The sequence below is a fragment of the Nerophis ophidion genome, linkage group LG28 (genome assembly GCF_033978795.1).
Source record: "Nerophis ophidion isolate RoL-2023_Sa linkage group LG28, RoL_Noph_v1.0, whole genome shotgun sequence".
In the NCBI taxonomy this organism is placed as follows: domain Eukaryota; kingdom Metazoa; phylum Chordata; class Actinopteri; order Syngnathiformes; family Syngnathidae; genus Nerophis; species Nerophis ophidion.
This window is the reverse complement of record NC_084638.1, coordinates 28,458,104-28,473,532: the sequence shown is the minus strand read 5'-3', so window position 1 is coordinate 28,473,532 and position 15,429 is coordinate 28,458,104. Positions and strand designations below refer to the sequence as shown.

Here is a 15,429-nt window from a genome sequence, read left to right as displayed (position 1 = left end):
TTGTGTGTGATATCATGTGCCATACAAGCAGTCCTGCAGCGTGTTCACTTGTGTGCGATATCATGTGCAGCAGTCAGTCCTGCAAAGTCTTTACCTGTGTGTGATATCATGTGCGATACAAACAGTCCTGTAGCGTGTTTACTTGTGTGTGATATCATGTGTGACACAAGCAGTCTTGTTGTCTTTACTTGTGTGCGATATCATGTGCGATACAGTTAGTCCTGCAGTGTGTTCACTTGTGTGTGATATCATGTGCGATACAAGCAGTCCTGCAGTGTGTTTACTTGTGTGTGATATCATGTGAGATACAAGCAGTTCTGTCGAGTGTTTGTGTGTGATATCATGTGCAATACAAACAGTGCTGCAGCCTGTTTACTTGTGTGTGATATCATGTGAGATACAAGCAGTCCTGCAGTGTGTTTACTTGTGTGTGAAATCATGCGCGATACATGGAGTCCTGTTGTGTGTTTAATTTTGTGTGATATCATGTGAGATACAAGCAGTTCTGTCGAGTGTTTGTGTGTGATATCATGTGCAATACAAACAATCCTGCAGCCTGTTTACTTGTGTGTGATATCATGTGCGATACAAGCAGTCCTGCACATTGTTTACTTGTGTGTGATATCATGTGCCATACAAGCAGTCCTGCAGCGTGTTCACTTGTGTGTGATATCATGTGCGATACAAACAGTCCTGTAGCGTGTTTACTTGTGTGTGATATCATGTGTGACACAAGCAGTCTTGTTGTCTTTACTTGTGTGCGATATCATGTGCGATACAGTTAGTCCTGCAGTGTGTTCACTTGTGTGTGATATCATGTGCGATACAAGCAGTCCTGCAGTGTGTTTACTTGTGTGTGATATCATGTGAGATACAAGCAGTTCTGTCGAGTGTTTGTGTGTGATATCATGTGCAATACAAACAGTGCTGCAGCCTGTTTACTTGTGTGTGATATCATGTGAGATACAAGCAGTCCTGCAGTGTGTTTACTTGTGTGTGAAATCATGCGCGATACATGGAGTCCTGTTGTGTGTTTAATTTTGTGTGATATCATGTGAGATACAAGCAGTTCTGTCGAGTGTTTGTGTGTGATATCATGTGCAATACAAACAATCCTGCAGCCTGTTTACTTGTGTGTGATATCATGTGCGATACAAGCAGTCCTGCACATTGTTTACTTGTGTGTGATATCATGTGCCATACAAGCAGTCCTGCAGCGTGTTCACTTGTGTGCGATATCATGTGCAGCAGTCAGTCCTGCAAAGTCTTTACTTGTGTGTGATATCATGAGCGATACAAACAGTACTGCAGCGTGTTTACTTGTGTGTGATATCATGTGTGACACAAGCAGTCTTGTTGTCTTTACTTGTGTGCGATATCATGTGCGATACAGTTAGTCCTGCAGTGTGTTCACTTGTGTGTGATATCATGTGCGATACAAGCAGTCCTGCAGTGTGTTTACTTGTGTGTGATATCATGTGAGATACAAGCAGTTCTGTCGAGTGTTTGTGTGTGATATCATGTGCAATACAAACAATCCTGCAGCCTGTTTACTTGTGTGTGATATCATGTGAGATACAAGCAGTCCTGCAGCGTGTTTACTTGTGTGTGAAATCATGCGCGATACATGGAGTCCTGTTGTGTGTTTAATTTTGTGTGATATCATGTGAGATACAAGCAGTTCTGTCGAGTGTTTGTGTGTGATATCATGTGCAATACAAACAATCCTGCAGCCTGTTTACTTGTGTGTGATATCATGTGCGATACAAGCAGTCCTGCACATTGTTCACTTGTGTGTGATATCATGTGCCATACAAGCAGTCCTGCAGCGTGTTCACTTGTGTGCGATATCATGTGCAGCAGTCAGTCCTGCAAAGTCTTTACCTGTGTGTGATATCATGTGCGATACAAACAGTCCTGTAGCGTGTTTACTTGTGTGTGATATCATGTGTGACACAAGCAGTCTTGTTGTCTTTACTTGTGTGCGATATCATGTGCGATACAGTTAGTCCTGCAGTGTGTTCACTTGTGTGTGATATCATGTGCGATACAAGCAGTCCTGCAGTGTGTTTACTTGTGTGTGATATCATGTGAGATACAAGCAGTTCTGTCGAGTGTTTGTGTGTGATATCATGTGCAATACAAACAGTGCTGCAGCCTGTTTACTTGTGTGTGATATCATGTGAGATACAAGCAGTCCTGCAGTGTGTTTACTTGTGTGTGAAATCATGCGCGATACATGGAGTCCTGTTGTGTGTTTAATTTTGTGTGATATCATGTGAGATACAAGCAGTTCTGTCGAGTGTTTGTGTGTGATATCATGTGCAATACAAACAATCCTGCAGCCTGTTTACTTGTGTGTGATATCATGTGCGATACAAGCAGTCCTGCACATTGTTTACTTGTGTGTGATATCATGTGCCATACAAGCAGTCCTGCAGCGTGTTCACTTGTGTGTGATATCATGTGCGATACAAACAGTCCTGTAGCGTGTTTACTTGTGTGTGATATCATGTGTGACACAAGCAGTCTTGTTGTCTTTACTTGTGTGCGATATCATGTGCGATACAGTTAGTCCTGCAGTGTGTTCACTTGTGTGTGATATCATGTGCGATACAAGCAGTCCTGCAGTGTGTTTACTTGTGTGTGATATCATGTGAGATACAAGCAGTTCTGTCGAGTGTTTGTGTGTGATATCATGTGCAATACAAACAGTGCTGCAGCCTGTTTACTTGTGTGTGATATCATGTGAGATACAAGCAGTCCTGCAGTGTGTTTACTTGTGTGTGAAATCATGCGCGATACATGGAGTCCTGTTGTGTGTTTAATTTTGTGTGATATCATGTGAGATACAAGCAGTTCTGTCGAGTGTTTGTGTGTGATATCATGTGCAATACAAACAATCCTGCAGCCTGTTTACTTGTGTGTGATATCATGTGCGATACAAGCAGTCCTGCACATTGTTTACTTGTGTGTGATATCATGTGCCATACAAGCAGTCCTGCAGCGTGTTCACTTGTGTGCGATATCATGTGCAGCAGTCAGTCCTGCAAAGTCTTTACTTGTGTGTGATATCATGTGCAATACAAACAGTCCTGCAGCATGTTTACTTGTGTGTGATATCATGTGTGACACAAGCAGTCTTGTTGTCTTTACTTGTGTGCGATATCATGTGCGATACAGTTAGTCCTGCAGTGTGTTCACTTGTGTGTGATATCATGTGCGATACAAGCAGTCCTGCAGTGTGTTTACTTGTGTGTGATATCATGTGCAGCAGTCAGTCCTACAAAGTCTTTACTTGTGTGTGATATCATGTGCAATACAAACAGTGCTGCAGTGTGTTTACTTGTGTGTGATATCATGTGCGATACAAGCAGTCCTGCAGCGTGTTTACTTGTGTGTGATATCATGTGTGACACAAGCAGTCTTGTTGTCTTTACTTGTGTGCGATATCATGTGCGATACAGGTAGTCCTGCAGTGTGTTCACTTGTGTGTGATATCATGTGCGATACAAGCAGTCCTGCAGTGTGTTTACTTGTGTGTGATATCATGTGCGATACAAACAGTGCTGCAGTGTGTTTACTTGTGTGTGATATCATGTGCGATACAAACAGTCCTGCAGCAAGTTTACTTGTGTGTGATATCATGTGTGACACAAGCAGTCTTGTTGTCTTTACTTGTGTGCGATATCATGTGCGATACAGTTAGTCCTGCAGTGTGTTCACTTGTGTGTGATATCATGTGCGATACAAGCAGTCCTGCAGTGTGTTTACTTGTGTGTGATATCATGTGAGATACAAGCAGTTCTGTCGAGTGTTTGTGTGTGATATCATGTGCAATACAAACAATCCTGCAGCCTGTTTACTTGTGTGTGATATCATGTGAGATACAAGCAGTCCTGCAGTGTGTTTACTTGTGTGTGAAATCATGCGCGATACATGGAGTCCTGTTGTGTGTTTAATTTTGTGTGATATCATGTGAGATACAAGCAGTCCTGCAGTGTGTTTACTTGTGTGTGAAATCATGCGCGATACATGGAGTCCTGTTGTGTGTTTAATTTTGTGTGATATCATGTGAGATACAAGCAGTTCTGTCGAGTGTTTGTGTGTGATATCATGTGCAATACAAACAATCCTGCAGCCTGTTTACTTGTGTGTGATATCATGTGCGATACAAGCAGTCCTGCACATTGTTTACTTGTGTGTGATATCATGTGCCATACAAGCAGTCCTGCACATTGTTTACTTGTGTGTGATATCATGTGCCATACAAGCAGTCCTGCAGCGTGTTCACTTGTGTGCGATATCATGTGCAGCAGTCAGTCCTGCAAAGTCTTTACTTGTGTGTGATATCATGTGCAATACAAGCAGTCCTGCAGCGTGTTTACTTGTGTGTGATATCATGTGTGACACAAGCAGTCTTGTTGTCTTTACTTGTGTGCGATATCATGTGCGATACAGTTAGTCCTGCAGTGTGTTCACTTGTGTGTGATATCATGTGCGATACAAGCAGTCCTGCAGTGTGTTTACTTGTGTGTGATATCATGTGCAGCAGTCAGTCCTGCAAAGTCTTTACTTGTGTGTGATATCATGTGCAATACAAACAGTCCTGCAGCGTGTTTACTTGTGTGTGATATCATGTGTGACACAAGCAGTCTTGTTGTCTTTACTTGTGTGCGATATCATGTGCGATACAGTTAGTCCTGCAGTGTGTTCACTTGTGTGTGATATCATGTGCGATACAAGCAGTCCTGCAGTGTGTTTACTTGTGTGTGATATCATGTGCAGCAGTCAGTCCTGCAAAGTCTTTACTTGTGTGTGATATCATGTGCAATACAAACAGTGCTGCAGTGTGTTTACTTGTGTGTGATATCATGTGCGATACAAGCAGTCCTGCAGCGTGTTTACTTGTGTGTGATATCATGTGCGATACAAACAGTCCTGCAGCGTGTTTACTTGTGTGTGATATCATGTGTAACACAAGCTGTCTTGTTGTCTTTACTTGTGTGCGATATCATGTACGATACAGTTAGTCCTGCAGTGTGTTTACTTGTGTGTGATATCATGTGCAATACAATCAGTTGCAAATGAAAGTATTTGAAGTGTTTATGTGCTACCTCTCGCAGGTCGGGGGGAGTGGTGTCCAGGTGGGAGAACTGTATAGTCCCTTCATGAAGACCTGTAGAACTTTCTTCCTGGGCTCCAACCAATCAGAACGAGGACAAGCTTTCCGAGGTCTGCTGGGGGGCGTGGCCTTGTGGGACCATGCCGTCTCTCATGAAGACCTGAAGATGCAACCGAGCCCACCTAAACCTCCTCTTCTGGCTTTCTGGGCAGACTTCACTAATGTAGGTTCCTACAGCGTTTGTTAACACATGAACATGTTGGTTCTGATGGCAGTTACATGTTTAAGTCTTTTTAACTTACACGTTCATTTTTAAAAAAATATTTTAATGTATTTTTAACTGTCACCAACATACATTTGTAAAGTCTTATTAACTTACATTGATATTAACATATTAACAAATGTATCTTAAGTCAGTTAAAATTGTTTTACAAATTCACAAATGTATGTTAATGTCAGTTAAAATTGTATTACAAATTCACAAATGTACGTTGATGTCGCTTAAAATGTATTAACATATTAACAAATTTATGTTAATGTCGCTTAAAATGCATTAACATATTAACAAATGTATGTTAATGTCAGTTAAAATTGTAATATAAATTCACAATTGTATGTTGATGTCGCTTAAATTGTATTAACATATTAACAAACGTATGTTAAGGTCAGTTAAAGTTGTATTACAAATTCACAAATGTATGTTAATGTCGCTTAATGTTGTATTACATATTCACAAATGTATGTAAATGTCGCTTAAAATGTATTAACATAACACATGTATGTTAATGTCATTTAAAACGTATTAACATATTAACAAATGTATGTTAATGTCGCTTAAAATGTATTAACATATTAACAAATGTATGTCAATGTCAGTTAAAATTGTAATATAAATTCACAAATGTATGTTGATGTCGCTTAAATTGTATTAACATATTAACAAACGTATGTTAATGTCAGTTAAAGTTGTATTACAAATTCACAAATGTATGTTAATGTCAGTTAAAATTGTAATATAAATTTACAATTGTATGTTGACGTCGCTTAAATTGTGTAAACATATTAACAAATGTATGTTAATGTCAGTTAAAATTGTAATATAAATTCACAAACGTATGTTAATGTCAGTTAAAGTTGTATTACAAATTCACAAATGTATGTAAATGTCGCTTAAAATGTATTAACATAATAACAAATGTATGTTAATGTCGCTTAAAATGTATTAAAATATTAACAAATGTATGTTAGTGTCAGTTAAAATTGTAATATAAATTCACAAATGTATGTTGATGTCGCTTAAAATTGTGTAAACATATTAACAAATGTATGTTAATGTCACTTAAAATGTATTAGCATATTAACAAACATACGTTAATGTCAGTTAAAGTTGTATTACAAATTCACAAATGTTAATGTCGCTTAAAATTGTATTACAAATTCACAATTTTATGTAAATGTCGCTTAAAATGTATTAACATAACAAATGTATGTTAATGACGCTTAAAATGTATTAATATATTAACAAATGTATGTTAATGTCAGTTAAAATTGTAATATAAATTTACAATTGTATGTTGACGTCGCTTAAATTGTGTAAACATATTAACAAATGTATGTTAATGTCAGTTAAAATTGTAATATAAATTCACAAATGTATGTTGATGTCGCTTAAATTGTATTAACATATTAACAAACGTATGTTAATGTCAGTTAAAGTTGTATTACAAATTCACAAATGTATGTTAATGTCAGTTAAAATTGTAATATAAATTCACAAATGTATGTTAATGACGCTTAAAATGTATTAATATATTAACAAATGTATGTTAATGTCAGTTAAAATTGTAATATAAATTTACAATTGTATGTTGACGTCGCTTAAATTGTGTAAACATATTAACAAATGTATGTTAATGTCAGTTAAAATTGTAATATAAATTCACAAACGTATGTTAATGTCGCTTAAAATGTATTAACATATTAACAAATGTATGTTAATGTCAGTTAAAATTGTAATATAAATTCCCAAATGTATGTTGATGTCGCTTAAATTGTATTAACATATTAACATACGTATGTTAATGTCAGTTAAAGTTGTATTACAAATTCACAAATGTATGTTAATGTCAGTTAAAATTGTAATATAAATTCACAAATGTATGTTAATGACGCTTAAAATGTATTAATATATTAACAAATGTATGTTAATGTCAGTTAAAATTGTAATATAAATTTACAATTGTATGTTGACGTCGCTTAAATTGTGTAAACATATTAACAAATGTATGTTAATGTCAGTTAAAATTGTAATATAAATTCACAAACGTATGTTAATGTCGCTTAAAATGTATTAACATATTAACATACGTATGTTAATGTCGCTTAAAATGTATTAACATATTAACAAATGTATGTTAATGTCAGTTAAAATTGTAATATAAATTCACAAATGTATGTTGATGTCGCTTAAAATGTATTAACATATTAACATACGTATGTTAATGTCGCTTAAAATGTATTAACATATTAACAAATGTATGTTAATGTCAGTTAAAATTGTAATATAAATTCACAAATGTATGTTAATGACGCTTAAAATGTATTAATATATTAACAAATGTATGTTAATGTCAGTTAAAATTGTAATATAAATTTACAATTGTATGTTGACGTCGCTTAAATTGTGTAAACATATTAACAAATGTATGTTAATGTCAGTTAAAATTGTAATATAAATTCACAAACGTATGTTAATGTCGCTTAAAATGTATTAACATATTAACATACGTATGTTAATGTCGCTTAAAATGTATTAACATATTAACAAATGTATGTTAATGTCAGTTAAAATTGTAATATAAATTCACAAATGTATGTTGATGTCGCTTGAATTGTGTGAACATATTAACAAATGTATGTTAATGTCAGTTAAAATTGTAATATAAATTCACAAACGTATGTTAATGTCAGTTAAAGTTGTATTACAAATTCACAAATGTATGTAAATGTCGCTTAAAATGTATTAACATAATAACAAATGTATGTTAATGTCGCTTAAAATGTATTAAAATATTAACAAATGTATGTTAGTGTCAGTTAAAATTGTAATATAAATTCACAAATGTATGTTGATGTCGCTTAAAATTGTGTAAACATATTAACAAATGTATGTTAATGTCACTTAAAATGTATTAGCATATTAACAAACATACGTTAATGTCAGTTAAAGTTGTATTACAAATTCACAAATGTTAATGTCGCTTAAAATTGTATTACAAATTCACAATTTTATGTAAATGTCGCTTAAAATGTATTAACATAACAAATGTATGTTAATGACGCTTAAAATGTATTAATATATTAACAAATGTATGTTAATGTCAGTTAAAATTGTAATATAAATTTACAATTGTATGTTGACGTCGCTTAAATTGTGTAAACATATTAACAAATGTATGTTAATGTCAGTTAAAATTGTAATATAAATTCACAAATGTATGTTGATGTCGCTTAAATTGTATTAACATATTAACAAACGTATGTTAATGTCAGTTAAAGTTGTATTACAAATTCACAAATGTATGTTAATGTCAGTTAAAATTGTAATATAAATTCACAAATGTATGTTAATGACGCTTAAAATGTATTAATATATTAACAAATGTATGTTAATGTCAGTTAAAATTGTAATATAAATTCACAAATGTATGTTAATGACGCTTAAAATGTATTAATATATTAACAAATGTATGTTAATGTCAGTTAAAATTGTAATATAAATTTACAATTGTATGTTGACGTCGCTTAAATTGTGTAAACATATTAACAAATGTATGTTAATGTCAGTTAAAATTGTAATATAAATTCCCAAATGTATGTTGATGTCGCTTAAATTGTATTAACATATTAACATACGTATGTTAATGTCAGTTAAAGTTGTATTACAAATTCACAAATGTATGTTAATGTCAGTTAAAATTGTAATATAAATTCACAAATGTATGTTAATGACGCTTAAAATGTATTAATATATTAACAAATGTATGTTAATGTCAGTTAAAATTGTAATATAAATTTACAATTGTATGTTGACGTCGCTTAAATTGTGTAAACATATTAACAAATGTATGTTAATGTCAGTTAAAATTGTAATATAAATTCACAAACGTATGTTAATGTCGCTTAAAATGTATTAACATATTAACATACGTATGTTAATGTCGCTTAAAATGTATTAACATATTAACAAATGTATGTTAATGTCAGTTAAAATTGTAATATAAATTCACAAATGTATGTTGATGTCGCTTAAAATGTATTAACATATTAACATACGTATGTTAATGTCGCTTAAAATGTATTAACATATTAACAAATGTATGTTAATGTCAGTTAAAATTGTAATATAAATTCACAAATGTATGTTAATGACGCTTAAAATGTATTAATATATTAACAAATGTATGTTAATGTCAGTTAAAATTGTAATATAAATTTACAATTGTATGTTGACGTCGCTTAAATTGTGTAAACATATTAACAAATGTATGTTAATGTCAGTTAAAATTGTAATATAAATTCACAAACGTATGTTAATGTCGCTTAAAATGTATTAACATATTAACATACGTATGTTAATGTCGCTTAAAATGTATTAACATATTAACAAATGTATGTTAATGTCAGTTAAAATTGTAATATAAATTCACAAATGTATGTTGATGTCGCTTGAATTGTATTAACATATTAACATACGTATGTTAATGTCAGTTAAAGTTGTAATATAAATTCACAAATGTATATTAATGACGCTTAAAATGTATTAATATATTAACAAATGTATGTTAATGTCAGTTAAAGTTGTATTACAAATTCACAAATGTATGTTAATGTCAGTTAAAATTGTAATATAAATTCACAAATGTATGTTAATGTCGCTTAAAATGTATTAACATACGTATGTTAATGTAGCTTAAAATGCATTAACATATTAACAAATGTATGTTAATGTCAGTTAAAATTGTAATATAAATTCACAAATGTATGTTGATGTCGCTTAAATTGTATTAACATATTAACATACGTATGTTAATGTCGCTTAAAATGTATTAACATATTAACAAACGTATGTTAATGTCAGTTAAAGTTGTATTACAAATTCACAAATGTATGTAAATGTTGCTTAAAATGTATTAACATATTGATAAAAGTATGTTAAAAAGACTTAATGTAACATAGTGTTGTCCTTTAATAGTAAGTAAAAGGTGGAGCAGATGACTTTTAATAAGATGGAACATGGAGGTGGATTTGTAAAAGGTGGTGTTGTGCAGGTGGAGCAGATGTTGACTCCGTGCAAGGCGGACTGGCATCCAGAGATCCTCCTGACTCCAGTACCTGACGTAGGACCGGTGTCCCCCTTCCTGGCGCCCCCTTGTGGCGTGACGTCCTGTGACAACCTGGACATCATGCGGGGCTACAACCGTCACTGGCAGCTGCGCTCTCCCAAGCGACTGCGCTACAGGATCGTCAACCTGTGCCAGGACGACGGCCAGAACCCCACCGTGTCCCGGGAGCAGATCCGGCTGCAGCACGGGGCGCTGACCGCCGCCTTGGCGCCGTACAACATCACCTTGGACCTGAGCGTGCTGGCCGTCTCCAACTCCAGTCTGAGGCGCAGGCTCATCCTCAGCAACTGTCACGTGGGCAAGATCGGGAACGGGCGCTGCGACCCCGAGTGTGACCACCCCAGGACGGGTCACGATGGTGGGGACTGTCTCAGGCCGGGACCCTGCTCCACCTGGAAGAGGCAAGATGGCCGCTGTCATGCCGAATGCAACAGTGTCCTCTACGACTACGATGATGGAGACTGCTGTGACCCTCAGCTCACACACGTCCTCACCACCTGCTTTGATCCACACTCACCTCACAGGTATGCACACCAACATTACCTTCTACACTACATGTGTAGTGCCCAGGGAATCTGTGGTGGACTCTCCTGTTTCTGGGGCTGAGGTTGCTGAGGTAGTTAAAAAGCTCCTCGGCGGCAAGGCCCCAGGGGTGGATGACATCCGCCCGGAGTTCCTTAAGGCTCTGGATGCTGTGGGGCTGTCTTGGTTGACAAGACTCTGCAGCATCGCGTGGACATCAGGGGCGGTACTTCTGGATTGGCAGACCGGGGTGGTGGTCCCTCTATTTAAGAAGGGGGACCGGAGGGTGTGTTCCAACTATCGTGGGATCACACTCCTCAGCCTTCCCGGTAAGGTTTATTCAGGTGTACTGGAGAGGAGGCTACGTCGGATAGTCGAACCTCGGATTCAGGAGGAACAGTGTGGTTTTTGTCCTGGTCGTGGAACTGTGGACCAGCTCTAGACTCTGGGCAGGGTCCTTGAGGGTGCATGGGAGTTTGCCCAACCAGTCTACATGTGCTTTGTGGACTTGGAGAAGGCATTGGACCGTGTCCTTCAGGAAATCCTGTGGGGAGTGTTCAGAGAGTATGGGGTATCGGACTGTTTAGTATGTAAGTGTGTTAAGTATGTGTGTTGTGTATAATAAATGTGTTAAGTGTGCAAGCATGTTAGTATGTGTGTTTAGTACGTGTTTTAAGCATGTGTGTTATGTGTTATAAATGTGTGAAGTATGTAAGTGTGTTTAGTATATAAGAGTGTAAAGTACGTGTGTTGTGTATAATAAATGTGTTAAGTGTGTGTTTTGTGTATAATAAGTGTGTGAAGTAGGTATGAGTGTTCAGTATGTACGTGTCTTAAGTAGGTACGTGTGTTTAGTATGTACTTGTGTTAAGTAGGTATGTGTGTTTAGTATGTAAGTGTGTGAAGTAGGTACGAGTGTTTAGTATGTACGTGTCTTAAGTAGGTACGTGTGTTTAGTATGTAAGTGTTTTAAGTAGGTACGTGTGTTTAGTATGTAAGTGTGTGAAGTAAGTACGTGTATTTAGTATGTAAGTGTGTTAAGTAGTTAGTGTGTTTAGTATGTAAGGGTGTTAAGTTTGTGTGTTGTGTATAATAAATGTGTTAAGTACGCAAGCATGTTAGTATGTGTGTTTAGTACGTGTTTTAAGCATGTGTGTTATGTATTATAAATGTGTGAAGTATTTAAGTGTGTTTAGTATATAAGAGTGTAAAGTATGTGTGTTGTGTATAAGAAATGTGTTAAGTGTGTGTTTTGTGTATAATAAGTGTGTTAAGTATGCAAGTGTGTTAAGTATGCCAGTGTGTTAAGTATGTAAGTGTGTTAAGTAGGTATGTGTGTTTAGTATGTACTTGTGTTAAGTAGGTATGTGTGTTTAGTATGTAAGTGTGTGAAGTAGGTACAAGTGTTTAGTATGTAAGTGTGTTAAGTAGGTACATGTGTTTAGTATGTACGTGTGTGAAGTAGGTACAAGTGTTTAGTATGTAAGTGTGTTAAGTAGGTATGTGTGTTTAGTATGTACTTGTGTTAAGTAGGTACGTGTGTTTAGTATGTAAGTGTGTGAAGTAGGTACAAGTGTTTAGTATGTAAGTGTGTTAAGTAGGTATGTGTGTTTAGTAGGTACTTGTGTTGAGTAGGTATGTGTGTTTAGTATGTAAGTGTGTGAAATAGGTACAAGTGTTTAGTATGTAAGTGTGTTAAGTAGGTATGAGTGTTTAGTAGGTACGTGTGTTTAGTATGTAAGTGTGTTAAGTAGGTACGTGTGTTTAGTATGTAAGTGTGTTAAGTAAGTACGTGTATTTAGTATGTAAGTGTGTTAAGTAGTTAGTGTGTTTAGTTTGTAAGGGTGTTAAGTTTGTGTGTTGTGTATAATAAATGGGTTAAGTATGCAAGCATGTTAGTATGTGTGTTTAGTACGTGTTTTAAGCATGTGTGTTATGTATTATAAATGTGTGAAGTATGTAAGTGTGTTTAGTATATAAGAGTGTAAAGTATGTGTTTTGTTTATAAGAAATGTGTTAAGTGTGTGTTTTGTGTATAATAAGTGTGTTAAGTATGCAAGTGTGTTAAGTATGCAAGTGTGTTAAGTATGTAAGTGTGTTAAGTAGGTATGTGTGTTTAGTATGTACTTGTGTTAAGTAGGTATGTGTGTTTAGTATGTAAGTGTGTGAAGTAGTTAGTGTGTTTAGTATGTAAGTGTGTTAAGTAGGTACGTGTGTTTAGTATGTAAGTGTGTTAAGTAGGTATGTGTGTTTAGTATGTAAGTGTGTTATGTAAGTACGTGTATTTAGTATGTAAGTGTGTTAAGTAGTTAGTGTGTTTAGTATGTAAGGGTGTTAAGTTTGTGTGTTGTGTATAATAAATGTGTTAAGTACGCAAGCATGTTAGTATGTGTGTTTAGTACGTGTTTTAAGCATGTGTGTTATGTATTAAGTGTAATGTATAAGTGTTATGTATAAGTGTGAAGTATGTAGGTGTCTTTAGTATATAAGAGTGTAAAGTACGTGTGTTGTGTATAATAAATGTGTTAAGTATGTGTTTTGTGTATAATAAGTGTGTTAAGTATGCAATTGTGTTAAGTATGCAAGTGTGTTAAGTATGTAAGTGTGTTAAGTAGGTATGTGTGTTTAGTATGTAAGTGTGTGAAGTAAGTACGAGTGTTTAGTATGTACGTGTGTTAAGTAGGTATGTGTGTTTAGTATATAAGTGTGTTAAGTAGGTATGTGTGTTTAGTATGTAAGTGTGTTAAGTATGTACGTGTATTTAGTATGTAAGTGTGTTAAGTAGTTAGTGTGTTTAGTATGTAAGGTTGTTAAGTTTGTGTGTTGTGTATAATAAATGTGTTAAGTGTGTGTTTTGTGTATAATAAGTGTGTGAAGTAGGTACGAGTGTTCAGTATGTACGTGTCTTAAGTAGGTACGTGTGTTTAGTATGTACTTGTGTTAAGTAGGTATGTGTGTTTAGTATGTAAGTGTGTGAAGTAGGTACGAGTGTTTAGTGTGTACGTGTCTTAAGTAGGTATGTGTTTTTAGTATGTAAGTGTGTTAAGTAGGTACGTGTGTTTAGTATGTAAGTGTGTGAAGTAAGTACGTGTATTTAGTATGTAAGTGTGTTAAGTAGTTAGTGTGTTTAGTATGTAAGGGTGTTAAGTTTGTGTGTTGTGTATAATAAATGTGTTAAGTGTGTGTTTTGTGTATAATAAGTGTGTGAAGTAGGTACGAGTGTTCAGTATGTACGTGTCTTAAGTAGGTACGTGTGTTTAGTATGTACTTGTGTTAAGTAGGTATGTGTGTTTAGTATGTAAGTGTGTGAAGTAGGTACGAGTGTTTAGTATGTACGTGTCTTAAGTAGGTACGTGTGTTTAGTATGTAAGTGTTTTAAGTAGGTACGTGTGTTTAGTATGTAAGTGTGTGAAGTAAGTACGTGTATTTAGTATGTAAGTGTGTTAAGTAGTTAGTGTGTTTAGTATGTAAGGGTGTTAAGTTTGTGTGTTGTGTATAATAAATGTGTTAAGTATGCAAGCATGTTAGTATGTGTGTTTAGTACGTGTTTTAAGCATGTGTGTTATGTATAAGTGTGAAGTATGTAAGTGTGTTTAGTATATAAGAGTGTAAAGTACGTGTGTTGTGTATAATAAATGTGTTAAGTATGTGTTTTGTGTATAATAAGTGTGTTAAGTATGCAATTGTGTTAAGTATGCAAGTGTGTTAAGTATGTAAGTGTGTTAAGTAGGTATGTGTGTTTAGTATGTAAGTGTGTGAAGTAAGTACGAGTGTTTAGTATGTAAGTGTGTTAAGTAGGTATGTGTGTTTAGTATGTAAGTGTGTTAAGTAAGTATGTGTGTTTAGTATGTAAGTGTGTTAAGTATGTATGTGTATTTAGTATGTAAGTGTGTTAAGTAGTTAGTGTGTTTAGTATGTAAGGGTGTTAAGTTTGTGTGTTGTGTATAATAAATGTGTTAAGTGTGTGTTTTGTGTATAATAAGTGTGTGAAGTAGCTACGAGTGTTCAGTATGTACGTGTCTTAAGTAGGTACGTGTGTTTAGTATGTACTTGTGTTAAGTAGGTATGTGTGTTTAGTATGTAAGTGTGTAAAGTAGGTACGAGTGTTTAGTATGTACGTGTCTTAAGTAGGTATGTGTGTTTAGTATGTAAGTGTGTTAAGTAGGTATGTGTGTTTAGTATGTAAGTGTGTGAAGTAAGTACGTGTATTTAGTATGTAAGTGTGTTAAGTAGTTAGTGTGTTTAGTATGTAAGGGTGTTAAGTCTGTGTGTTGTGTATAATGAATGTGTTAAGTGTGTGTTTTGTGTATAATAAGTGTGTGAAGTAGGTATGAGTGTTCAGTATGTACGTGTCTTAAGTAGGTACGTGTGTTTAGT

The 15,429-nt window shown here is 34.8% G+C and overlaps 1 protein-coding gene across 1 annotated transcript in view; it reads left to right on the top strand.

Moving 5' to 3' along the window:
* Positions 1-15,429, top strand: part of LOC133545222 (pappalysin-2-like) — a 93,099-nt gene that overhangs the window by 28,089 nt on the left and 49,581 nt on the right. The window contains exons 3-4 of the mRNA XM_061890617.1: positions 5,104-5,348; positions 10,456-11,054. Of these exons, the coding sequence (XP_061746601.1) occupies positions 5,104-5,348; positions 10,456-11,054 (844 nt within the window). The remainder of the gene's footprint in view (positions 1-5,103; positions 5,349-10,455; positions 11,055-15,429) is intronic.